This window comes from Rana temporaria, chromosome 2 (assembly GCF_905171775.1).
Source record: "Rana temporaria chromosome 2, aRanTem1.1, whole genome shotgun sequence".
In the NCBI taxonomy this organism is placed as follows: domain Eukaryota; kingdom Metazoa; phylum Chordata; class Amphibia; order Anura; family Ranidae; genus Rana; species Rana temporaria.
In genome coordinates, this window is record NC_053490.1 from 307,768,013 (window position 1) to 307,793,692 (window position 25,680).

Below are 25,680 nucleotides of genomic sequence, written 5' to 3' on the forward strand. Positions count from 1 at the left end.
AGAGGAGCGGGGCCTCACGCATGCACAGTAGGGTTCCCGGTGTGAAGCCGAAAGGCTAAACTGCCGGGTTCCCTTACCCGCAATGGTGGCGGCAGTGTAGCCTGCCGACATCGAAGGAAGTGTCCATTTATTAAAAGCCAGCAGCTGCAGTATGTGTAGCTGCTGGCTTTTAATTTTTTTTCCCGGACCTCCTCTTTAATCCCTTACCACTCTATCCAGATCTATCGGCATGTAAAAAAGTTATACTGCACTGATATTCCTGTTTTCCACTCACCACCTTTGTTCTGCTCCCCCTCATGCATTTTAGGCCCTTTGCATACATTGTATGTAACAGAAATGTTGTCACCTTTCTATGCATGCTCCTAAAGAGAAAAGTATCTGTCAACACGCTGTTCATCGGCTCCAACATTAGTAAGACCGCAAAGTGCAAAGGAGCTGACAGATGTGCTGGGGTTTTGTGCACTGTATTAGAAACCGAAGGCTCAAATAAATGAATAAATAAAATCGTGATCCTGCTCAGGCTAATATACAAATTACAAAAGTGCTAATGTTTATAGAAACAGTGTAAAAGCTGAAAAGTGTCTCTTATGCCGCATACAGACGGTCGTTTTTTGTGATGAAAAAAAAGACGTTTTAAAAAACGTCATTTAAAATGATCGTGTGTGGGCAAAACGTAGTTTTATGTCTTCAAAAAAACGACCAAAAAAAATTTCGAACATGCTCGAATTTTTTGTGTCGTTTTTCAAAACGTCGTTTTTCACAGAAATTGACCGTGTGTAGCAAAAAACGACGTTTAAAACAACGTTTTTAAACCCGCGCATGCCCAGAAGCTAGTTATGAAGTGAGCTTCAATGGAAAAAAGTGGTGAAACGTAACCTCGCTTTGCTAGAGCATTGTGAAAAAACGATGGTGTGTAGGCAACATCGTTTTTGAAAATGATGTTTCAAAAACTTCGTTTTATTTCATGATTTAAAACTTCGTTTTTTTTCATCACAAAAAACGACCGTCTGTATGCGGCATAACCCTTTCCACTCTATCCAAAACTAAAAATGTCATGTGGGCTAGTGTACAGTGCCTTGAAAAAGTATTCATTCTACATTTTGTCATGTTACAACCAAAAACATAAATATATTTTATTGGAATTTTATGTGATAGACCAACACAAAGTGGCACATAATTATGAAGTGGAAGCAAAATTATAAATAGTTTTCAAAATGTTCTTCAAATAAATACCTCAAAAGTGTGACATGAATTTGTATTCAGCCCCCCTGAGTCAATACTTTTTAGAACCACCTTTCTCTGCAATTAGAGCTGCAAGTCTTTTTGGGGATGTCTCTACCAACTTTGCACATCTAGAGAGTGACATTTTTGCCCATTCTTCTTTGCAAAATAGCTTAAGTTCTGTCAGATTGGATGGAAAGCGTATGTGAACTGCAAATTTCAAGTCTTGGCACAGATTCTCAATTGTATTTAGGTCTGGACTTTGACTGGGCCATTCTAACACATGGATATGCTTTGATCTAAACCATTCCATTGTAGCTTTGGCTGTATGTTTAGAGTCATTGGGCCTGATCCACAAAGAGCGGCCGTAAATTACATTTTCCTATTTAAGTTACACCGCCGCAAAATCTCTACCTAAGTGCCTGATCCACAAAGCACTTACCTAGAAATTTTGAGCGGTGTAACTTAAATCCGTCCGGCGCAAGGCGTTCCTAATCTAATGGGGCGAGTCCCATTTAAATTAGGCGCGCTCCCGCGCCGGACGTACTACGTAATGCTCCCGACGTTATTTTTCCGACGTGCTTTGTGCGGATTTACGTGCCCTAATTTTGCGACGGCAAACTAATACTTACGGAGAAAAAACGAAGCGTAAAAGCTTCGTGGATCTCCGTAAGTGCTAATTTGCATACCCGACGCTGGATTTCGACGAGAAATGCCCCCAGCGGCGGCTGCGGTACTGCATCCTAAGATCCGACAGTGTAAGTCCCTTACACATGTCGGATCTTCTGCCTATCTATGAGAAACTGATTCTGTGGATCAGTTCCATAGATAGAAACAGGGATACGACGGCGTATCAGTAGATATGCCGGCGTATCCCTTTTGTGGATCAGGCCCATTGTTCTGCAGGAAAGTGAACCTCCACTCCAGTCTCAAGTCTTTTGCAGGTTTTTTTTAAGACTGCCCTGTATTTGGCTCCATCCATCTTCCCATCAACTCTGACCAGCTTCTCTGTCCCCTGCTGAAGAAAAGAGATGCTGTGTTTAGGGTAATATATTACTTGTTTTTTTAATGTGCAGTGTTAGTTTTCCGTCACACATAGCCTTTTGCTTATAGGTCAAAAAGTTTAATTTTGGTCTCATCTGACCAGAGCACCTTCTTCCACATGTTTGCTGTGTCCCCCACATGGCTTTTTGAAAACTGCAAATGGGACTTTTTATGGCCTTCATTCAACAATGGTTTTCTTCTTGCCACTCTTCCATAAAGGCCAGATTTGTGGAGTGCACAACTAGAAGTTGTCCTGTGGACAGATTCTCCCACCTGAGCTGTGGATCTCTGCAGCTCCTCCAGAGTTACCATGGGCATCTTGGCTGCTTCTCTGATTAATGCTCTGTTTCCTAGCCTGTCAGTTCAGGTGGACGGCCATGTCTTGGTAGGTTTGCAGTTGTTCCATACTCTTTTCATTCTTGGATGATGGATTGAACAGTGCTCCGTGAGATGTTCAAAGCTTTTTTTATAACCTAACCCTGCTTTAAACCTCCAGAAACTTTGTCCCTGACTTGTCTGGTGTGTTCCTTGGCCTTCATGATGGTGTTTGTTCACTAAGGTTCTCTAACAAACCTCTGAGAGATTCACAGAAAAGCTGTATTTACACTGAGATTTAATTACACACAAGTGGACTCTATGTACTAGGTAGGTGACTTCGGAGGGCAATTGGTTCCACTAGATTTTAGTTAGGGGTATCAGAGTAAAGGGGGCGGAATACAAATACATGCCACACTCTTCAGATATTTATTTATTTATAAAATTTTGAAAACCATTTATCATTTTCCTTCCACTTCACAATGATGTGCCACTTTGTGTTGATCTATCACACAAAATCCCAATAAAATACATTTACATTTTTGGTTTTAACATGACAAAATGTAGAAAATTTCAAGGGGTATGAATACTTTTTCAAGGCATTGTAGGCCTTTAAACTATAATATATTCTCTATATATGTAAAAACAGTTTTGTCTGCCTTGTTCCCCCTGTCATCACAGACTTAGACCATGTAATTACTGTCTTTGATTATATTCAACAATCTAAAGTAGTGGTTGTCAACATATAAGGTGTAGGGGGCCTCCACTGTGGCCCCTAAAAGCTTGAAAGGGTCAAAGAATGCCCATACTAGGGGGGATTATCAAAGATCAAATTATAGATTTCCTTGTTTAGAGTTCCGACCTGTTACGTCTGACTGTTTGAGGTGGCTGTCATTACAACCCCTTTGTAAATCAATGCTCCCACTCCCACTATTGCGGTCTGCAAAGGATGATCTAGCAAGCACCAAAAGGTAACATATGCCCTTTAGGCCGTAGGTTGGGCATCAGGTTTGTACAGGGCAGAATTCAGCATACGTTAATTTTGGGACTGTAAACAAGGAAGTCTACAATTGGTCCTGATCTACAGACCATTGACTAACCCTAGCGTTGACTGCTTTTAGAGCACAGGGAAATAAAATATGTGAAAAAAAATCACAGCCCAACAAAAAAAAGGTATTTTTTTCTTGGTGCCTTGCTTTTTTATACCTGTTCTGGGTTATTTGGGGTGCTGATACAGCAAATTGCATTGGCTAGACTGCATCAGCTCTAGTTTCTTAGATATGGCTGAATTACTTTTTTTAATTTTTAAAAAAGATCTTGTATATCTTTTTTTTCTGTTACCTAGTTTGTGTTATTGCATACAAGTTAGCATATAGTGAGAGTGTTTACACCAATTGTAATTTTACATTGGAAACATTGGATTCTAAAGTGTGCGTTATTAACTGTATTTTAGTTATGATCATATATGAGGTGTGGGTATATTGCCACTCATATTGTTTAACTTTTGCAGATCAAGCACCGTAGAGGTTATGGCTACTTCACGACGGTGCTGTCTGAATCATCTCAACGTATTTTGTTATATTTATATCCTGGTTTTTGAAAGCCGACCAGAGTGAGGAGTGGTATATAGCATTTATGCTGTATCTCAAAAACTAGAGCTGATAGGGAAAAGTTGGTGCTGTTTTTGGAATCAGCCGGTCAGATATACCCAGGTAAAGGTCTAACATTTTTAGGCACCAAAATGTGCGTTGGCCTGTATTATGTGTACATCGGTTTTTGGTATGCCTGAATATGTTAAAGAAGCTCATATGTTTTATAAATAAAGTAATTTTGTAGAGAAAAAAGGCACCTTCAGTTATTCTTTTTGTGGCAGCTTTCTCAATTAAGCCTGGGAGCCACTGTAGCATTGTTCGGTGGATTTATTAGCTTGTCCAGTACTGAACTGAGAGTATCAGCTACCGAGGCCTGTCCTGAACATGACATTTCCCAGAACATAAAGTCCAGGACATTATGATTGGAAGGAGACTTGCAAGGCTGGGCGTCTTAAGACCTTGTGAACAGACAAACAATTTCCTTTAGGGCTTGTTTGCATACTTTATTTCTTAATAGATCTTACAACATTAAAGCGGAAAGTGCCACTCCCACTGATTCTTCTGTGCACCGTTTGTGTCCTGGTACACATATATATTTGTCAAGTGAAATGTTTCGGATGAGACTACAGGTCTCTTCTTTTTTTTTTTCCGTAATGTAGATTGAAGCTTAACATGATACAGATGGTTCACAACAAAAGGCTGAATGTAAATAAGAGAGCCAGAAAGACTGTCTGTCTTTTCTCACAAAAATGGGAATGTGTACAATTGCACAACTTTAGTGAGCTTAGCCTGAACATACATAAAGATGACTTAGAAATCTTTATTTAAAAGGGCTTATCTGTTTGAAGGAGCTTCTGTCTTCACATGTCATAGCTTGTTGCCTATGAAAACCTTGTCATTGAATATGGTCAACAGCATGCTAGATTGGCCATATAAATGATAAATTGTCTTTCAGCAACTGACCCAACAGTGTTTTGGTCAGGCCTTTGAGCAGACCACTCAAAGTTTTCTGTTCTGTCTAACACCTGTCAGACAGGAAGTTAGAAACATGTTAAATAGGGATATAGCAATAACATTTTGTCAGAGACTCTAATGCTTTGGTGTTCTGTTCAAAACAAAAACAATTGTGCCCAAAAAACCCACTGCAGATCGCCAATGACCGAAGATGGTGCCATGCTGCTACACAGATGTGTTTAAAACAGGGGCCAATCTTTTTTCTTTTACCAAAATTTGTATTAGGGAACATGATAATGGTGCAATACAATGCAGATAAAATACAATAATTGGATGGAAAACAGTGTAAATTTCCTACATTCAATGGCAATACAAATTCCAAGCTTGAAGATGAGGTAACGGATACAATCACCATCGTTCTGCAAGAGTTGTTAAAAGAGAAGTTTGGGGTATACAAATTATAAAACCTTTATACTTGCCTAAATGGATGCAGGGATTTCCCCTCCTGATCAGAAAGCTATTACTGTCAGTCAGCGGCTCACTCACTGGAGCACTGGGCTGGGAAGGTGCAGGCATCTGGTTGGATCCCAACTGTAAAGTTGGGATCTTTCCTCAGCCTGGACCAGTGACCTTAACCGACAGTAGGCTTTAGCCCACTGAGGGCCAGATTCTCGTAGATCGGCGTATCTTTGTTCCGGCGTAGTGTATCCTATTTACGCTACGCCTCCGCAACTTAGACAGGCAAGTGCTGTATTCTCAAAGCACTTGCTCCGTAAGTTGCGGCGGCGTAGCGTAAATAGGCCGGCGTAAGCCCGCCTAATTCAAATTTGGAACAGGGGGCGTGTTTTATGTAAATAACTAGTGACCCGACGTGATTGACGTTTTTCACGAACGGCTCATGCGCCGTCTGTGGAATATCCCAGTATGCATTGCTCCAAAGTACGCCGCAAGGACGTATTGGTTTTGTCGTGAACGTAAATGGCGTCCAGCCCCATTCACGGACGACTTACGCAAACGACGTAAAATATTCAAAATTCGACGCGGGAACGACGTCCATACTTAACATTGGTACGCCGCATGTACGCCTCATATAGCAGGGGTAACTTTACGCCGGGAAAAGCCTAACGTAAACGGCGTATCTGTACTGCGTATGCCGGGCGTACGTTTGTGAATTTGCGTATCTAGCTGATTTACATATTTCTAGGCGTAAATCAGCGTACACGCCCCTAGCGGCCAGCGTAAATATGCAGTTAAGATCCGACGGCTTAAGAGACTTACGCTGGTCGGAGCTAATAGAAATCTATGTGTAACTGATTCTATGAATCAGGCGCAGAGATACGACGGCTCAGACTCAGAGATACGACGGTGTATCTGGAGATACGCTGTCGTATCTCCTTCGAGAATTTGACCCTGAGGGCTAAAAATGGGTCACAGCAGTGCAGAATGAACTGTACTCATGTGATACATAGGAGAAGTAGGGTCAAAAAAGCTTTGGCCCTACTTCTCTAAGTTTCCAATAGCCTGCAGGAAGGAAAGCAGGGAAAGTACACCTTATGCCAGAAAGGCTAAATGTCACAGAATGGCACATGCTTATTGTCTATAATGAAGAGCTATGGGTATAACGCACAAACTATAGTGTATAATAATCAAAGTTACTGTTTTAGAGTCCTTGAGTGGGCCTGATAAGAGGAAAGAAAGGTGGGAATATTTGGGGACCAATTTTTTTTCCAAGTTTACAATGATTTTCAATTAGCCCATACATTGTATTGTTTAATTTACAGATTTAATTATTATTAGTATACAGGATTTATATAGCATCAACAGTTTACGCAGTGCTTTACAACATAAGGGCGGACAGTACAGTTACAATACAATTAATTACAATGCAATTTAATACAGTAAGAATCAGAGGGCCATGCTCATTAGAGCTTACAATCTAAGAGGGAGGGTCAAGCGATACAAAGGGTAATAACTGTGGGGGGATGAGCTGATGGAGAAAATAAAAGTACAGTTGTTAGGTGGAAGCCGAATAGGCTTCTCGGAAGAGAACGGTTTTCAGGCACTGTGTAAAAGCGAAAAGACTAGGAGATATTCGGACAGATTGGGGTAGGGAGTTCCAGAGGATGGGAAAGACGTGGGAGAAGTCCTGGAGGTGAGCGCAGCCAATGAATCGAGGGATTGGCAGAGAGGGGTAGCAGACACTGAGCGTTTGGTAAGGTGTATAAGTCTGGCAGTAGCATTCATGATGGACTGGATAGGACATAGCCTGTGTAAAGGTAAGCCAATAAGGAGGGAGTTGCAGTAGTCAAGGCGAGAGATGACCAGGGAGTGAACAAGGAGTTTTGCGGCGTCTTTGGTTAGGAAGGGGCGTATTTTGGAGATGTTGCGGAGGTTGAGGTGCCAAGCTTTGGACATTGATTGGATGTGGGCCGAAAGGAGAGTTCAGGGTCCAGGATTACAGCTAGCACCTTGGCATGTGGGGATGGCTTAAAGTTAAGCCGTTGTTAAGTTTGAGGAAGTAGTGTGACATCCAGTCTGATAAGTCTGTTAGTAAATTAGTGATGCATGTGGAGACTGATGGAGTGAGATAGATTTGGGTGTCATCAGTGTAGAAATGGTATTGGAAGCCATGGAAAGCTTTAAACTGACTCATGTAGGAAGTGCAGATCAAGAATAGGAGAGTTCCAAGAACAGAACCCTGGGGGACCCCGACAGAAAAAGGAAGAAGAATTGTAAGTGAAGCCAAAGGTGCGGTGGGATAGATAGGATGAGAACCAGCGAAGAGTGCAGTCACAAAGGCCAAAGAAGTAGAGTTTATTTTTAAAAGGAGGGAGTGGTCCACTGTGTCAAAGGCAGCAGAAAAGTCCAGGAGTAGGAGTACAGAGTAGTGTCCATTGGCTTTGGCCATTAGTAGATCGTTTGTAAGTTTTAGGAGAGCAGTTTCTTTGGATTGTTTAGGGCGAAATTCAGACTGAAGGGGTTCAAGTAGGTTGTTCTCAATGAGATGATCGCTCAGTCAGTTATAGACCAGACGTTAAAGGAGTTTGGAGGAAAAGGGGAGCAAGGAGAAGAGCTTGTAGGTTGTTAAGATTGGTGTGATCCAGTGAAGGCTTTTTTATTATGGGGGTGACTAGCGCATGATTTAGAGGGTTGGGGAAAGTGGGAGAAGAGAGGGAGATGTGATGTGAGTTAGAGAGTGTAGGATAGAGCCAGAGGGTGACTGCAGTATTTGCGAGGGTACAGGGTCCAGGAGGCAGGTGGTTTGGTGGACGTTAGAAAAAAAGGTTAGTAACCTCTTCTATAGTAGCAGGGTTGAATGAGGGAAGTAATATTTGTTCCTGTGGACATGGAATGTTAAGTGGGGGAGGTATCTGCACAGAGGAAATCTCCTTACGGATAGTATCAGTCTTATTTTTGAAGTGATTGCCGATCTCCTGGGCAGTGAGTTGGTAGGTTGAGGCAGTGGAGGACGAAATAGGGAGTTGAAGGTAGAGAAGAGTTGGCGAGGCTGGATGAGAAGTTGTTAATGAGCGTGATAAAACAGGTCTGTTTGGCAGTGTGGAGTCAGGAATTGTATTTTTGGAGGGCAGATTTATATTGGCTGAAGTCTTTCTGAGACTTAATCTTACACCACAGGCACTGAAGAGAGCGCCTACATTTTTTGAGACTTCTGGTGTCATCTGTTTGCCAGGATTTTAGAGGTTGGGGCCTGATTCTGTGCAAAGTGAGGGGGTGAGCTTGTCTAGAGAGGTGGCTAGTTTGGGGAAGGACAGGGATGAGATTTTGTCATAGAGATGGTCAATAGCATTGTAGAAAATGGAAGGGTTGAGGTGATGAAGGTTCCTTTGAGTAACTGTTAGGTGGTTGGTCGGAGAGGAGATGGAAGATAGGGAGAGAGTGAAACTAATTAGGTTGTGATCCAAGAGACGGAATGGATTGTTGGAGAGGTTGCACAGAGTGCACAGGTAGGAGAATACAAGGTCAAGGGTGCTGCCATCAGAGTGAGTAGAAGCATGTATCCATTGCTTCGGGTCAAAAGAGGCAGTTAGACTGAAAAGTTTAGAAGTTGCAGGAGTATTAACATTAACAGGGATGTTGACGTCACTGAGAATGATCGTGGAGATTTCAGAAGAGAGAAAGTAGGGCAACCAGGCAGAAAAGTCTTCAAGGAAGGTTGATACTGGTCCAGGAGGCCAGTAGATCACAGCAATTCTTATGCCGCATACACACGATTGGTCAAACCGATGAGAACGGTCTGATGGACCGTTTTCATCGGACAAAACCGATCGTGTGTGGGCCCCATCGGTTATTTATCCATAGGTTAAAAAAAAGCAAGCTTGTTTTAAATTTAACCGATGGATACCTAACCGATAGGAAAAAAAACGATCGTTAGTAGGCACGACCATCGGTTAAAAATCCACGCATGCTCAGAATCAAGTCGACGCATGCTTGGAAGCATTGAACTTCGTTTTTTTCAGCACATCATTGTGTTTTACTTGACCACGTTCTAACGCGAACGTTTTTTTAACCAATGGTGTGTAGGCACGACTGACCATCAGTCAGCTTCATCGGTTAACCGATGAAAACGGTCCATCAGACTTGTTTGCAATCACGTGATTGCAAACAAGAAGCTCTATTGGCGCTTCCTTAGAGTGTCCTGGAGGTGCAGAGCTCTGTGCCAGAACACTACCGCTCTATCATTGTTCCCTGCTGTGGTGCGTGATTGGCGGGTCCCGTGCCGTCACTTATGATTTCTGGCCGGTCGGAATGAGAGCTGTGATTACGAGGAGGGGGGGGGGTTGAAACCTGATGTGAAGGAAGATTCTGATGGGGATGCCTGATGTAAAGGAGGACTCTGGGGATGCTGATGATATGGATGCCTGATGTAAAGGGGGACTCTGATGGGGATGCTTGATGTAAAGGGGGACTCTGATGGGGATGCCTGATGTAAAGGGGGGCACCTGCTGTAAAAGGGGACTCTGGTGGGGACACAAGTTGTAAAGGGGGACTCTGATGAGGACACCTTATGTAGTGGTAGAAAGAGCATGTTATAAAGAGGAAGGAGAGCTGAATAGAGAGACAAGGTCACCTGCAGCCCGTTTGATGCTTTTCAATGCAGTTTGCTATGTATTTTCACTGTTATTAATATTATTATTGTGAATAAATAAATTATTCTATTTTGACATATTAGCATTAAAACATTTACAGGGAATTAGTACCAGGCTCACTCTCTGCATGGAATTTGTATGTTGCCCCTGTGTTAGGGCATGTTTCCTCCAGGTGCTCTAGTTTTCTCCCACATCGCAAAAGAATACTGTTTGAATATTCAGTGTATAATATCGGCATGATGTAGAGCGTGCATGCATTATGCTTATGAGAACGTGGTTCAGCATAGGATGGTAAATTTCAGTAGCGATGACTAATTGTGATGGTTTTGTGTATACTATAAAAACTGTGTAATATTATCAGCTCTGTATATGTAAGGTAAATATATTTAACTATAAATAAATATGAATACTATTTCTGTACTAACACATTATTTATTTTGAAGGAAATAGCCCGTCATTTACGACCAAAGACCATTCGTGCTTATTTTGGGAAGAATAAAGTGAAAAATGCAGTTCACTGTACTGATCTTCCAGAAGATGCGGTTCTAGAGGTAATAATCTAATTGTTCCATAAAAAATGTGTATTTTTCCCTAACGATAACACAGCTTGGTGGATTTCTAAAAACATTTCAAATGCTGGGGAATGTGTTTATTGTTCCTTCATCCTTAAAGTGGATGTAAACCCTCCATATACCCAGTGAAGTGAAAAGCCTCAGATGATACACAGGGATAAAACCAATCCCTTACATTTATGTCCGCTGTCTTCACATTTATATACTGTTTAGAAAATTCAGATCATGTTAGGAAATGTTCTCTTCCTGGTTAACACAGAGTGTGATGTCTGGGCATACAGCCAAGATGGCTAACATTGCTGATAGGAGGAAAGGCACACACCCCCTCCCATCATAGGTAGAGATTCTCAGAGGTGTTTTGTAATAGGACCAGCTCTCTGCTAATGTATTTTAGCAACCTCCCCGAACAGAAGATTCAGACTGCTTTTGTCTAAAAAGTCTAAGAATTTGTCAGGAGTTATCAGGCTCATAACAGAGGAACTGTTCAGGAGAGAGCTACGGGACTTAGCTCATCGAAGAGAGATAAAAAAATACTGCAGATATTTGTGCCCAGCTCAAATTTCATGAATGGTGTTTACATCCACTTTAAGCCCCGTACACACGGGCAAATGCCGGCTGACATTCGGCCTGCATCTAAGGTACTGGGTCCGACCGTAGCCTGCCATTTTGGCGGACTTCCGGACAAGCATGCTGTAAAACAGCAGCCGACTGGCTCCCAATCAGTGCTCTCAGACAATGCTGATCAGAGTGTTCTGGTGGGGGAGGGCCATCCCCCTGTCAAAACACAACAGCTCAGCGGCGGATTTTGCTGTATCTTTAGTACAGTGGCTCCAACTGGAGCTGACTGGCTTCTTTTTTTTCTGTTCAACCCGTTAAATTAAATGGAAAAAAAAACAAATAGTGTGTATTAGGCTTTAGTCCTACTTGGCTAATAAATGGAGACAGATCTTACAAGATTTGAACAGAATAAGTGTATATGTGCTAATGTCCTGTATATACAATGGGTAAGCAATTGATCTGAATATGGTAGTAACTGGTAGGCAGTTATATGTATTTTAAAGCGGCAGTTCACCCAACAAAAATTGTTTTAACCTTAGATTGGGCCTAATTACGGGAAGCAGAATCGGGTGTTTTGGTTAAAATGAATGCAGTACTTACCTTTTTTGAGATAGATGTTCTCCCGCCGCTTCCGGGTATGGTCTTCGGGACTGGGCGTTCCTATTTGATTGACAGCCTTCCGACGGTCGCATACAGCGCGTCACGAGTTGCCGAACGTCGGTGCGGCACTATACGGCGCCTGCGCACCAACGTTCGGCTACTTTCGGAAACTGGTGACGCTCTGTATGCGACGGTCGGAAGGCTGTCAATCAAGTAGGAACACCCAGTCCCGCAGCCCATACCCGGAAGCGGCGGGAGAACATCTATCTCAAAAAAGGTAAGTACTGCATTGATTTTAACCAAAACACCTGATTCTGCTTCCCGTAATTAGGCCCAATCTAAGGTTAAAAGTTTAGTTTTTTGGTGAACCTCCACTTTAAGTTTGTCTACTGTGCATACATATGAGCTCTCTGCTGATAGAGCTGAAACAATATTTATGTATGGAAAGACCTAGTATCCACAGCCCTGGTGTTCATAAAAGTATAACTGGAATACATACAACTTGGGGCTCCTGTATCCAGGCTTTCGTTTGCTTCTGAGTTCTGCTCAGAGGTTCTTTCCCATATAAAACACTCCTGGTAGAGAAATCCTTTACTGCACTCTATAGCTTGGATTTTTGGAAGGCAAGCCAGTTTTACAATGTGTTGTCACGCTAGCCTTGGTATCAGTTTTTACTCTGTTAAGACTTGGATATTAAGGGTGGGTGTATGTTGTTTAGCACAAAATGATATGTTCAAGCCTCTTCACTTCTTCCGCATATGAGGGAGAGGTTGAAGACCTGATGACAAGCACAAGGAGACTGCTGAGGAAGCGGCTGCAGTAAGAAACTATAACAAAGGTCACCCTGCATAGTTTCGTAGACAATGACTTAGCCTGTTGGACAAGGCAAGATTGTTGGTGTCTGTGGATCACAGGCTCCCCAGTCCAACCCGACCAACGCAATCCCCCTGGTCGGCCCCTTTTTGCAGACAGTTGTTCCTTTGCCCAGAAGAGCTGAATTGGTAGGTAATTTATATCACTCACCTCATGAGGAGATACCGTATATATGCAGTTAGCATGAGCATCTAGCTAAACCTGAAGTTTCTGGCTCACCTAGATAACTGATCTTCTATCACTTCCTTGCTCTGCTAGGGGTTAGACAGTGACCTGCAGGCTACTTAGTAGCCACCAAAGTTAGCTTATTCCCTCTTCTTACCTTTACCCTTGTTTCAACCTTTTTCACCCTGTCTTTTTTTCCCCAACCATTTACTTCTTTCTGCTCTCATATCCATCCCCTTATACGCAACTTCCCTTTTTACGCCACCCTCCTCAGCAGGGGCAATTGAAGCCCCCATTTTTGCTGAAGAAGTACAGGCTACAAAAGCATCAATGCCACCAATTAAAGTGCCAGGACCAGACATATTCCCTAAACTACTACAAAACCTCCCAACTTATCTTAACAGCCATGTTCACCTTGGCCTTTAGTTTCATTATCCAGGACCACCAACTGCCACTGGGCTTTCTTAGGGCCCAAATTATAAATATTATTAAAGAGGGGAAAATCTTTCCTCATACATTTCTTCCCACCAGCTAAACCCAAGTATATTTAGCCAAACTTCCTGTTTAAATTGAAAAGCTCTTCACTCCCACCAACCTGGGTATTCAGATCACAGTGGCCGGGGGACATGTTTAATGCCAACCCCCCCCCCCTTTCCTTTCATCTATCCACAAAGATTCTCAAAAAATGATGTAATTTATCTTCCCTTGGTTTGGCAGAAACAGGATACTAAAGATGGATGTTTAACAAATGATTATGGTGTTTTTGAAACAAAAGAGTAGTGGGACTTTAAATATGCCAAATAAGAACAAAACCAAAATAAAAATCTATGTAAAATGTATTGCACATAAAACATTATCATAAACACAATATTAAAAACCTTGATATGCATAAAGAAACTTTGCAATAAATACACAACTTTGCCAGAGGAGAGATGGCTAAGTACTTACCACAATACCAACATATGTGATCGTCACAGAGATGCCTGGCTTTCTTGGTATTTTGTATTTATCCCATCTTCTTAAATAGATACTTGGATTCACATCGTTCAGAAAATATTGCTATACACTGCATATTTATTTTCCTCTCTTAGATATTTATGTTTACTTTTACCGTTTATAGATCCGGGGCCAGATTCACAAAGAGATACGACGGTGTATCTCGAGATACGCGGCGTAAGTGTAGATGTGCGCCGTCGTATCGATGCGCGGTACCCACAGAAGCACATACACGCGAACTTAGGCTTCACCCGTCCAACGCAACTGTCCTCCGCCGGCGAAACTTAGGCGCATATTTAGGCTAGGCGTATTCTTCGTTCCCATTGATTTGCTATTCAATTATGCAAATGAGGGAGAAATGCCGATTCACATGCGTACGATTGTCCGTCGTAGGCTACGCGCGGTGCGCGTAAGCTGCTCGCCCGATCTAAAGTTACCCTTCATAAAAGCAGGGGTAACTTTGCAACGGACTTGCACAGGTCAGCTGGAGAGCAGCAACAGCAGCAGCGTGACAGAGGAGCTGAGCAACAACACTTGCAGGACAACACATCTGTGTGCCAACATGTCAGGGGCAGCCGTGGTCATAGTACTACGGCGTCTACAAGCACGCAGGAGGAGGAGGAGGGCACAGGAGAGGGTACCCCGAGATCGCATGGACCTCTTTGGCATGGTTGAATCGGAGGTGTTTCGCTTGTTGAGATTTGACACTGAAGCCATCATGGAAATAGTACGATCCCTGCAGGATGACCTCACCAGCCCAACACATCGATCACAAGCAGTGCCGCCACTGCTCAAGGTCATGGCAACCCTGCATTTTTTAGCCAGTGGATCATTTCAAAGAACCAGTGGAAATTTGGCTGGGATGTCCCAATCCACAATGAGTAGGTGCGTGCACCAAGTTGTACCCGCTATCCTGAGACGGATGTCCCACCACATTGTGAGACCCACCCAGGAGGTCCAGCAGGCAAAGGCAAGAACCGATTTCTATAAAATAGCCAGATTTCCACGCACTGTGGGGGCCATTGATTGTTCTCATGTGGCACTCCAGCCCCCCCGTGACGCTGAGCATATGTACCGTAACAGGAAGAATTGGCATTCAATTAATGTACAAGTAATAACCGATGCTCAAGGCCTCATATGGCACGTCTGTGCTAAACACCCTGGGGCCACCCATGACAGCTTTATCTACCGGCAAAGCGACATCCCAGGACAATTTGAACAGAACGTGTATGGGGACAGCTGGCTGGTTGGTGAGTGACATGGGTGTCAGGCATGACTGTCCCCCCCATGATGCAGACATCACGAGGGGCACATGCATGACTAACCTCCTCCTGTCTTTTCCCTTCCAGGTGACTCTGGATATGCCCTGGGACCCCACCTGATGACCCCATTCCGGAACCCACAAACACCAGGAGAAAGAAGCTACAACGAGGCTCATATACGTACCCGGGGAGTGGTGGAGCGCACGTTTGGCCTCCTGAAGTCACGGTTCCGATGCCTAGATAGGTCTGGGGGTACACTGTTGTATGCCCCAGACTTTGTGTGCCAGATTATTGGTGCATGTTGCATTCTGCACAATTTCGCCATGAGAAGGGGCCTGCAGGTTGAACTCCGTCATGACCTGACCCCCGAACCAGACATTCCCCCCCCAACCGAGGGTCCCCCGTCTGCTGAGGGAAGAGCAGTCAGGAGATGCCTCGTGGTAGGCTTATTTTCACGTGCAACACGCACATGAAACATGTCATAATGAGAATGCACGCATGCACCCCACTGTGGTCCCTAACACACCCCCCCTCCCCCAAACCACAATAAATTGGATTAGACCGAAGTACACCGTGCGGTACTTGGGAGCAGCAACGCCACGTCAAGGCTCCAATTATGTTGCTGTATCTTTCTCTGAAAATATAAAAAAAAAAAATATCCCGATTAATAATAAAATAAATACAACTCCAATCGAGTATCATAATAACATAATATCACTCATATCATGAGTATCAGTTAATAACCAAAAATCATATCGAGTATAAAAATAAAATATTCGAACTGGCACTCATCTGGCCCGACGTGGACTACGCCTAGTGCCAAGGCTCCGTGCCCTCTGTTGCCTGGGGGCAGCCGCGGGTGGGGGGGGGGTGGGTCATTGGGAGGAGGAACATCCCCCGGTCTCTCCCTGGCTGCCTGGATACCCTCTAAAGCCAGGGCTATGCGGGTGAGGACCGCAGTGGTCTGATTCCCCACCGCCTCAATGGCTGCTGTATTGGCCTGTATGGCCACTCCCAGGCTCCTGACCTCTGCCACAAGGCCTGAATTTGTGTCATCCAGGTCCCTAACGCAGGTCACCAACGCAGTGCTGTTGGCACTGACCTCCTGCACATTTTCGGTCATGGTGGCAGTGAAAGCAGCCTGGGTCTGCTGCATGGAGGCCAGGCTGGCTGCCACCCGGCGCATATCACATGCCACAGAACCCACATGGTGGATCTGTCTGGCCAGGTCCATAGCCAAAGTGGCTTCTAAGGCGTCAGGATCACCCCTCGTCTTCCTAGTTGCCTTCCTGGGTGCAGGTGAGGCTTGGGGACGAATGTATGGGGAGGCCCCTGAGGGCACTTCCCTTAGGGAGGATGGGCTTCCCAAAAGGTCGGAGGCCCTTAGGGGGCTTCCCAAAAGGGTGGAGGCCCTTGGGGGGGATCCCACATTTGAGGGCCTTGGGGGGGTTACAATGAAGTTTGAGTCCCTTGGGGGGGTATCCCCTATGGAGGTGGAGGTATGGGAGGGTCCAGCGACGGTGGTCTCATCCCCCAGATATATGCCATCATCCAGGTGCCCGTGCTCCTCCTCCACTTCCTCTAATGGAGAGGTGTGGACACTGGTATCCTGGGATGGGGTTGGTTGGCCAGCAGCCGAGGATGGGCCCGCTTCATCCTGCACATCTGTGGATGACACAAAACATTCACATGTTGGTGGACCCACACACTTGTCACATATTCCCCCCCCCCCCCCCCCCCACATGCTAGACACCAGATAAAAGATAAAACACACTCACCTGTCCTCAAGGGCTGATCAACTGACTCGAAGCCCTCCAGGCCCTCCACCTGCTCCTTCTCCAGGCACCTGGCAATGACCTCCTCATCAGGTGTCAGTCTTATCTTCAGGGCTGGACCACCTCCGGTGCCCCTTCTGTGTTTCTTGATCTTGGCCACCTTCTCCTTCACAAGACGCCGCAGGTCGTTGATCTTCTTGGCTATCTTGTCTGGGGTCCGGTTGGCATAGCCAAGGGCACTCACCTCCGCTGCAATCTGTGCCAAAATTTGATCCTTACGGACCTTGCTGATCGAGCCACTTTCCTTGCCGTGGAGGAACTTATTATATTTTCTCATGGCATCAATAATGACCGCCTTCTCCTCAATACTAAAGTTTTTATCCCTCCTATCCTTAGACGCAGCCTCAGACATCTTTTTGGATAAGAAGAAAGCAAAAGTAGCCACACCAAACGACCAAAACCAGCAGGTGTACTTTTGCACTTGACTGGCGCATGTCTGGGCGGATTTATGCCCTGGGCGGAAACGGTGGGCTGGGTTATCGTGGGGGAATACGATAGGCGAATTGGGGCGCATGCGCAGTGGAACGCGGGGCATGCGATCACGTGACGGCGCATGCGCCGTTCGTTCGGACCTTAATTTGCATGGGGTCACGCTTCATTTAAATGGATCACGCCCACCTCCTTCCCACTTTGAATTGCGTCGGGTTACGCCGTCTAAATTACATTACGATGGCGCATCGCAGCGCGCATTTGCTTGCTGAATAGGCTGCTTGCCTCTCTAAGTTTCGACGGTGTAGTGTATCTGCGTTGCGCTACGCCCGCCTAATGATGTGCTGAGATACGTGAATCTGGCCTCCGGACTATATCCTATTGGCCAATAGGCAAAACATCTAAGACAGATCCTATATTACTCCCCTCTGTTTTGATGATTTATGATATTGAGTAAGAAATTTTGGGCCAGATTCTTAAAAGGCTTACGACTGCGCAACGCCATTTGCGCCGTCGTAAGTCCTAATCTGGCCCGGCGTATCTATGCGACTGATTCTTAGAATCAGTTACGCATAGATATCCCTTAGATCTGACAGGCGTAAGGCTCTTACGCTGTCAGATCTTAAATGCAATTTTTTTTCCTGCCGCTAGGTGTCGCCTCGTCGTTTTCCCCGTCGCCTATGCAAATTAGCTATTTACGCCGATTCCCGAACGTACGCGCGGACGACGCAGTGAATTTATGACGTTTCCGTAAGCGTAAACTTGCCCCTGCTATATTGCCCCTGCCCCTTGGTGCCAGGTTGGTGGCGGACTGCGGTCGGGCAGGGGTTAAAAGAGTGTCCCCTCCCCCCGTTATCCCCTGGGGAATGCTCTCTCATGCAGCCATGGACCAGGTACCTGGGTCTGCAGGATAAGGCATTTATGGGTGTGCTTCTCACTGCTGTAAGGGACTCTCTTTAGCTGGATAGTACAGCTGGGTTTCCGCTGAGGGCTCTGTTTTTTTTTGGGATCACACAAATCAGACTGCTCTGTGTAGGTTCTTTTCCTTCTGTGCCCTTCTTTGCTAATTTCTAAAGATGCGGAATGAAAAAAGCCGCTGAGGGCTTTTGTAGTCCCTCACCGCCTAGCGGTTCAGTGCCCCTTTGAGAAGAGCCTTTTTAAGAGAGTGGGCTTCTTCTCCGGTGGTGGACCCTCCGGTTGTCATGTATGGGTGACCACCCTCCCTATTGCGGGAACCCCCGCTTGTATGGATCTGACTGATAGAAGATCCGAAGTACTGACCCGTTCCATGTCTACCATGCTGGCGTCTGCCTTGCGGCTTATTGTGGCCACTACGCTGGGGTCATTTTGCACCAGACAGTGGAGGAACACCGACTCTCTCCCGAAGTTATTAGGCTAACTGACCAGCTGGTCCAGTGCCTTGTATATGTCTGTGATGTTTCACTGGATGCCGCGCCCTTGGTATCCAGGGCTTCGGTTTCAGAGATGGTTGCCGCCTTCTCTGGTTGGAATGCTGGTCTGCTGGCCAGGCCTCTAACATACGCCCTGGCAGATTTACCCTTTATGGGTGGGAGAACTTTTGGGACATTATCAAGGATGTCACTGGAGGGAAGAGCTATCGCCTCCCTCAGGCTTCCGGGGGGAAGGAGCTCCGACGTCGGCTGGGTCTTTCCCCCACACCAAAGAGGTATTTTTTGTCAGTCAGGGTCCGCGGGCGAATCCTCCCAGGCCGTCAAAGGCTCAGCTGGGGGACTAAAACGTCCCTGGGTGCAAAAGCCGATCGTGCCGTCACCCGAACCTGCCAATGTAGCTTCCCCTGCCCGTCTCTGAGGTGGGGGGTCGACTTTGCTGTCCACAACTCGGTGAACCTCCCTGTTCTCCAACCAGTGGATCTGCGAGGTGGTATCTTCGGAGTACTAGATAGGGTTCCCTCCGATCCAAAAAACAGATTTCTTCCCTCCTGTCTCCCTCTTCCGGCTTGTCGGTCTGCCTTGGGGCAGTGTGGGACTTGCTAAGCTGCGGGGTAATTTTACCTTTCCTGCAGGACTAAAGGTGTGAGGGATTCTATCCAAATCTGTTCTTGGTCCCAAAGATGGAAAGGGTCCGTCCGATTTTGGGCCTAAGATGCCTTTGTGAACGATGGGTAGTCCAGCTGGGAATCCATTTGTTCGGTGGTAGCATGGGGCATGGATCTCCTAGCCGCTCATCTCAGCCGCAAGGGTGTCAAAGTTTGTGGCCAGGTCTAGTGATCCTGTACAGACGCGTCAGTGGCCCTGTGGGGTCTGTATCGGCGACTTTATGCCTTTTCCTCCATTGTAGTGGTCTCCCCGGCTGCTCCACAGAGTGGAGGCTGGGGAATCCCGATGATTCAAATCGCTCCAGATTGGCCTCGGCGTCCTTGGTACGCTGATATCAGGCGCCTGGTAGCGGAGGTACCCTGGCGTTTGCCAGAGCGGGAGGTCCTTCTGTCTCGAGGTCCCATACTTCCTCCTTTTGTACAGTCACTGACTTGCTCAACATGGCTTTTGGAAACCAGACTTTAAGAGCCCGGGGTCTGTCCGACTCGGTCATCTCAACCATGCCGAGGGCACGGTAGTCTTCTTCCGGAGGATCTACCATCGCATCTGGCAGGCCTACATCTCTTGGTGCGAAGAGATGGAGTGACGTCCACGGACGTACTCGGTGTCCAGGGTCCTGCTGTTTTTACAGCTTGGAGTGGATCTAAAAATTGCTTAAAGGACCGTTTGGGAGAAAATTTCAGCCTTGGCTGTGATCTTTCAGTGGCTTTTTTGAGGCCCGTTCCCTTGTGGGTACCTTTTTGTGCAGGGGGTTTGTCCTATACTTTCACCTCTTGGCCCATCTCTTCCCCCATGAGTTTTGACTCCCCTTTGGCAGCCTTTACCTCTGTTAGAGGGGTTTCTGAGTTGGCGGTCTTGTTTTGCAAGCCGCCATGCTTGACCCTCCATAGGATTTGGTGGTGGTGCGCCCGCGACCTTCCCTTCTTCCGAGGGTGGTTTCGGCCTTTCGCCGGAATAAGGACATTATTCTTCCATCCTTCTGTCCTCGGCCGGCGCATCCTACGGAGGTTGCCTTTCATACTTTAGGCGTGGTACTCGCTTTGCAGGTGTACCAGCCTGCTACGGCTCCGTTTCAGAGATCTGACTCTCTTTTGTGTCGGTGTCTGGTCCACAAAAGGGCCTGGCGGTCTAGTCGACCACCTTTTTTCGGTGGATCAGGCAGGCTGTCATACAGGCCTAAGCTCTTAAGGGGCGGGCCCCCCTTGCCAGTCACGGCACTTTCGACCAGGGCAATGGTGCTTCCTGTTTTTTTTTCCGACAGCATGCGTCGGTATCACAGGTGTGCGAGGCGGTGACTTACTCGTCCGTTCACACTTTTCACAGAATTTACATTATTGCTGTGAGTGCATCTTCTGATGCTTCTTTTGGCCACTAGTTTTTGCAGGCGACTGTTTAAAGTTGCACCTCCTCCGTTGAGGAGCGCTGCTTGTTTTGGGGTGAAGTTAAAATTGGTTTTACTGATATATTTCCCACCCTCGTTTTTTGACACTGCTTGGGGACATCCCACTTGTCAAGATTTAAGGAGCTGTGTCTGTCCATGGACGATAAGAGAAAATTTGATTTTTTGTACTCACAGTAAAATCCTTTTCTCTGAGTCCATGGACGGACACAGCTCCCACCCCTCCTTTTTAGGTTTGTACTGCTTGTTAAGAACTGAGGCTGCATGCTGCAGTGAGGAGGGTTATGTCTGGAGTTCAACTCTGTTAATGTAACATGTATTTAATTATCTAACATGTTTCTGCCTAGTCCTCTCCTGTAAACAGGGAACATATCCCACTTGTCAAGATTTAAGGAGCTGTATCCGTCTATGGACTCGGAGAAAAGGATTTTACGATGAGTATAAAAAATCCTATTTTTCGGCCTGTAAATGCTCCTCTTCTAATACTCCTGTAAACGCATTGGACACATTGAGATTGATTTACTATAGGAAAATATAGTTGCTCTAGATCTGAGGGGAAGCTCTGCTGATTTCTATCATCCAATCACGTGCAAGAAAAAATACTGTTTCTCTTTTGTCCATGCACAGACACAGCTTCCTTATAATCTTGATTATAGGGTTATGTTCCATCTATCAGGAAAGGACTATGAACAGGAACATAACCCATATGTCAAGACTTGTGGAGGCTGTGTCCGTCCATGGACGACAGGGAAAAGGATTTTACGGTCAGTACAAAAAATCCTATTTTTTGTTTTCCTTGCATGTTCCCCTCAGAACTAGAGTAACTGCACTTGTGGGTGCACTTGCAGGTGCACAGCCTATTTAGTAAATCAACCCCATATGCCGCGTACAGACGATCGGACATTCCGACAACAAAACCATGGATTTTTTTTCTGACGAATGTTGGCTCAAACTTGTCTTGCATACACGGTCACACAAATGTTGTCGGAAATTCCGAACGTCAAGAACGCGGTGATGTACGACGAGTCGAGAAAAATTAAGTTCAATAGCCAGTTGCGGCTCTTCTGCTTGATTCCGAGCATGCGTGGAATTTTGTGCATCGGAATTGTGTACACACGATCGGAATTTTCAAAAAGTTTTGTTGTCGGAAAATTTGAGAACCAGCTCTCAAACATTTATTGTCGGAAATTCTGGCAGCAAATGTCCAATGGAGCATACAGACAGTCGGATTTTCCGACAACAAGCTCACATCGAACATTTGTTATCGGAAATTTCAACCATGTGTACATGGCTATAGAGTTACGAAAAGGTGCTTCTACAGGCTGAAAAAAAAAAACATGAAAGCAAAATTGCAATAGGTTATTAGCTAGATTCAGAGAGAGTTACGTCGGCGTATCAGTAGATACGCCGTCGTAACTCTGAATCTACGCCGTCGTAAATGTAAGCGTATTCTGGAAACCAGATACGCTTAAATTAGGCTAAGATATGAGCGGCGTAAGTCTCCTACGCCGTCGTATCTTAGGGTGCATATTTACGCTGGCCGCCAGGTGGCGCTTCCGTTGTTTTCCGCATCGAATATGCAAATGAGCAACGTACGCCCGTCGCAATTAGTTACGCCGTTTACGGAAGACATACGCCGGCGTAAAGATAAAGCTGGTCTCTAGGTGGCGCAGCCCATGCAAAGTATGGACGTCGGAACAAGCGTATCTTTTTTACGTTGTTTGCGTAAGTCGTACGCGAATAGGACTGTGCATAAGTTACGTTCACGTAGTAGGCAGTGTTCGACGTATCTTAGGCATTCTATCCGACGCATGCGCACTGGGATACGTCCATGGACAGTGCATGCGCCGTTCGTTCAAAACGTAATTTACGTGGGGTCATGGTTTATTTACATAAAACACGCCCGCCTCAACACAATTTGAATTAGGCGGGCTTACGCTGGCCCATTTACGCTACGCCACCGTAACTTAGGACGCAAGTGCTTTGTGAATACAGCACTTGCCTCTCTAACTTACGGCGGCGTAGCGTATATGAGATACGCTATGCCTGCCTAACGTTAGGCAGTTCTTACTGAATCTGGCTATATATGTCTTAACTCACTTGATTTCTTGCCTAAATTATGGAAGCTACAACCCCAACTTAAAGAGAACACAGTACAATGCAGGTTTTATAATATCCGCTCAATTAGAAGTGTAGAAATAGTAAGAGGAAACTGGGTTCTTTTACTACAATATCAGGAGACAACTTATGATTTTCCTTAGTAGAGAAGTCAAAAAGTTCTCCTATTTTTAGTTAATCATTACTAAGACTTGTGCTCAATGACTAATACTGTAGCATGCTTAAAGTGGTTCTAAAGGTTGAACGTTTTTACCTTGATGCATTCTATGCATCAAGGTACAAAACCTTCAGTATGCAGCTCCCCCTAAATACTTACTCAAGCCCGATCGCGATCGAGCGATGTGAACTGGAGCAGCTGTTCTACTGGGTCTCTGTCATTGGCTGAGAGATAGCAGCGGGTGCCATTGGCTTTCACTGCTGTCAATCAGAGCCAGTGATGAAGGAGCGGAGGGGTGGGGCCAAGCCCTGCTCTGTGTGTTTTTATGGACACACAGAGCAGTGTTCGAGAGCGAGCAAGCACGTGTGCCCCCATAGCAAGTGGCTTGCTATGGGGCACTCAGAGAAGAGGAGAAGCCAGGAACCCCAGAATAGAGGATTGGTGCTGCTCTGTGCAAAGCTATTACACAGAGGAGGTAGGTATAAGTTTATTTAAAAACAAAAATACGTTTTAATATCACTTTAATAGTCTCAAGAGCAGTCTCATGGACAGACGTTCCAATACTGTAAATTTCTCACTGGATGCAGCTACATTCACTATACTGATGGGTCCGATAACAGAATTGCAATCTGCGTAGGCTAAATTATTTGGGCCACCTATATTAACGTATAATGCCACGTACACACGACCGTTGTTCATGACGAGAAAAATGCAATTTTTTAAATTGGTCATTAAAAACGATCGTGTGTGGACTCCATAGCATTTTTCTTGTCGTGAAAAATGACCATTAAAAATTTAGAACATGCTCGATTTTTTCTCGTCGTTTTTCACGTCGTGAAAAACGGCCGTGTGTAGGCTTTAACGACAGGAAAAAAAGGTGCATGCTCAGAAGCAAGTTATGAGACAGGAGCACTTGTTCTGGTAAAACTAGCGTTTGTAATGGAGATGGCACATTCATCACGCTGTAACAGACTGAACATCACGAAGACTGAAAAGAGCGAATCGTCTCTCACCAAACTTTTACTAACACAATATCAGCAAAAGCAGCCCAAAGGGTGGCGCCATCCCAATGGAACTTCCCCTTTATAAATGCCATTGTACGTGTTGTACGTCACCGCGCTTTGCTCAAGCATTTTTTTCCCACGATCATGTGTAGGCAAGGCAGGCTTGACAAGAATCACTTCGAGAAAAACATTGGCCCAGATTCAGTAAGCAATTGCGCCTGCGTAACCATAGTTACGCAGCGCAATTGCTGACTTGCGCCGGCGTAACGAGTTCTCCTGATTCAGAGAACTCGTTACGCCGACTGCAGCCTAAAATCTGCGTGGCATAAGGCTCTTATGCCACGCAGATTTTAGGCTGCATTCTTGCGATGACCGCTAGGGGGCGTTCCCATTGTGGTCCGCGTATAGTATGCAAATTGCATACTTACGCCGATTCACAATGTTGCGCGCCCCCTGCGTACGCAAGTTACGTAGTTTCCGTACGGCGTGTTTAGCGTAAGGCTGCCCCTTCTAATAGCAGGGGCAGCCAATGCTAAACTATACCCGGCGTTCCCGCATCGCGACGTTCGAATTTTACGTTGTTTGCGTAAGTGAATCGTGAATGGCGCTGGACGCCATTCACGTTCACTTTGAAGCAAATGACGTCCTTGCGACGTCATTTGCCGCAATGCACGTCGGGAAAGTTTCCCGACGGAGCATGCGCTCTACGCTCGGCGCAGGAGCGCGCCTAATTTAAATGATTCCCGCCCCCGGCGGGATCATTTACATTGCGCGCGCTTACGCCGGGCAATTTTGCCGGCGCGCCCTCGCAATTTACGGAGCTACTGCTCCGTGAATCGAGGGCATCGCAAAATATTTGCGGGGGCGCAGGGCAAAATCGTTGCCCTGCGCCTCCGCAAATTGAGCGCAATTCTTTCTGAATCCGGGCCATTGTTTTACCCATAACATGAAAAATGGTCGTGTGTACGCGGCTTTAAATAGAAAATCGGCCTGTTTTAGCAGCAGCAACCAATCAAATTCTTCTTTTTTTTTATGTAGATGAGAAGAGGTAAGGATTAATCTAATTGGTCAGGCATTTTCTTACATGTAAATCTAGTTGATTACAAACACCAATAGGCATGTCCTTTGCGCTGCCCTACAGCCCGACCAAAAATGTTTCCTGACTTTTTTGTTCCTCTTTTAAATAAACATGAGTGGCTTGTTCTGACTCTGCTGGAAATCTTATGGAAGCCCTAGGCTTATAGCATTCCAATGGGATTGCACCTTCCTATGAATATCTATTCAGTACTTTCCTTTACATTTCTCTGAAGGGCAGTGTAACCTTGCAGCCATAATGTGAAAGACTTTTCATTTCATGCACTAGTGTGTGATTCAGCGCATTTGTAAGCAGTTTGTACTAA

General features: G+C 45.5%; 1 protein-coding gene across 1 annotated transcript in view; it reads left to right on the forward strand.

The window, feature by feature from the left end:
• Positions 1-25,680, forward strand: part of NME7 (NME/NM23 family member 7) — a 236,223-nt gene that overhangs the window by 199,524 nt on the left and 11,019 nt on the right. The window contains exon 11 of the mRNA XM_040337354.1: positions 10,678-10,785. Within this exon, the coding sequence (XP_040193288.1) occupies positions 10,678-10,785 (108 nt within the window). The remainder of the gene's footprint in view (positions 1-10,677; positions 10,786-25,680) is intronic.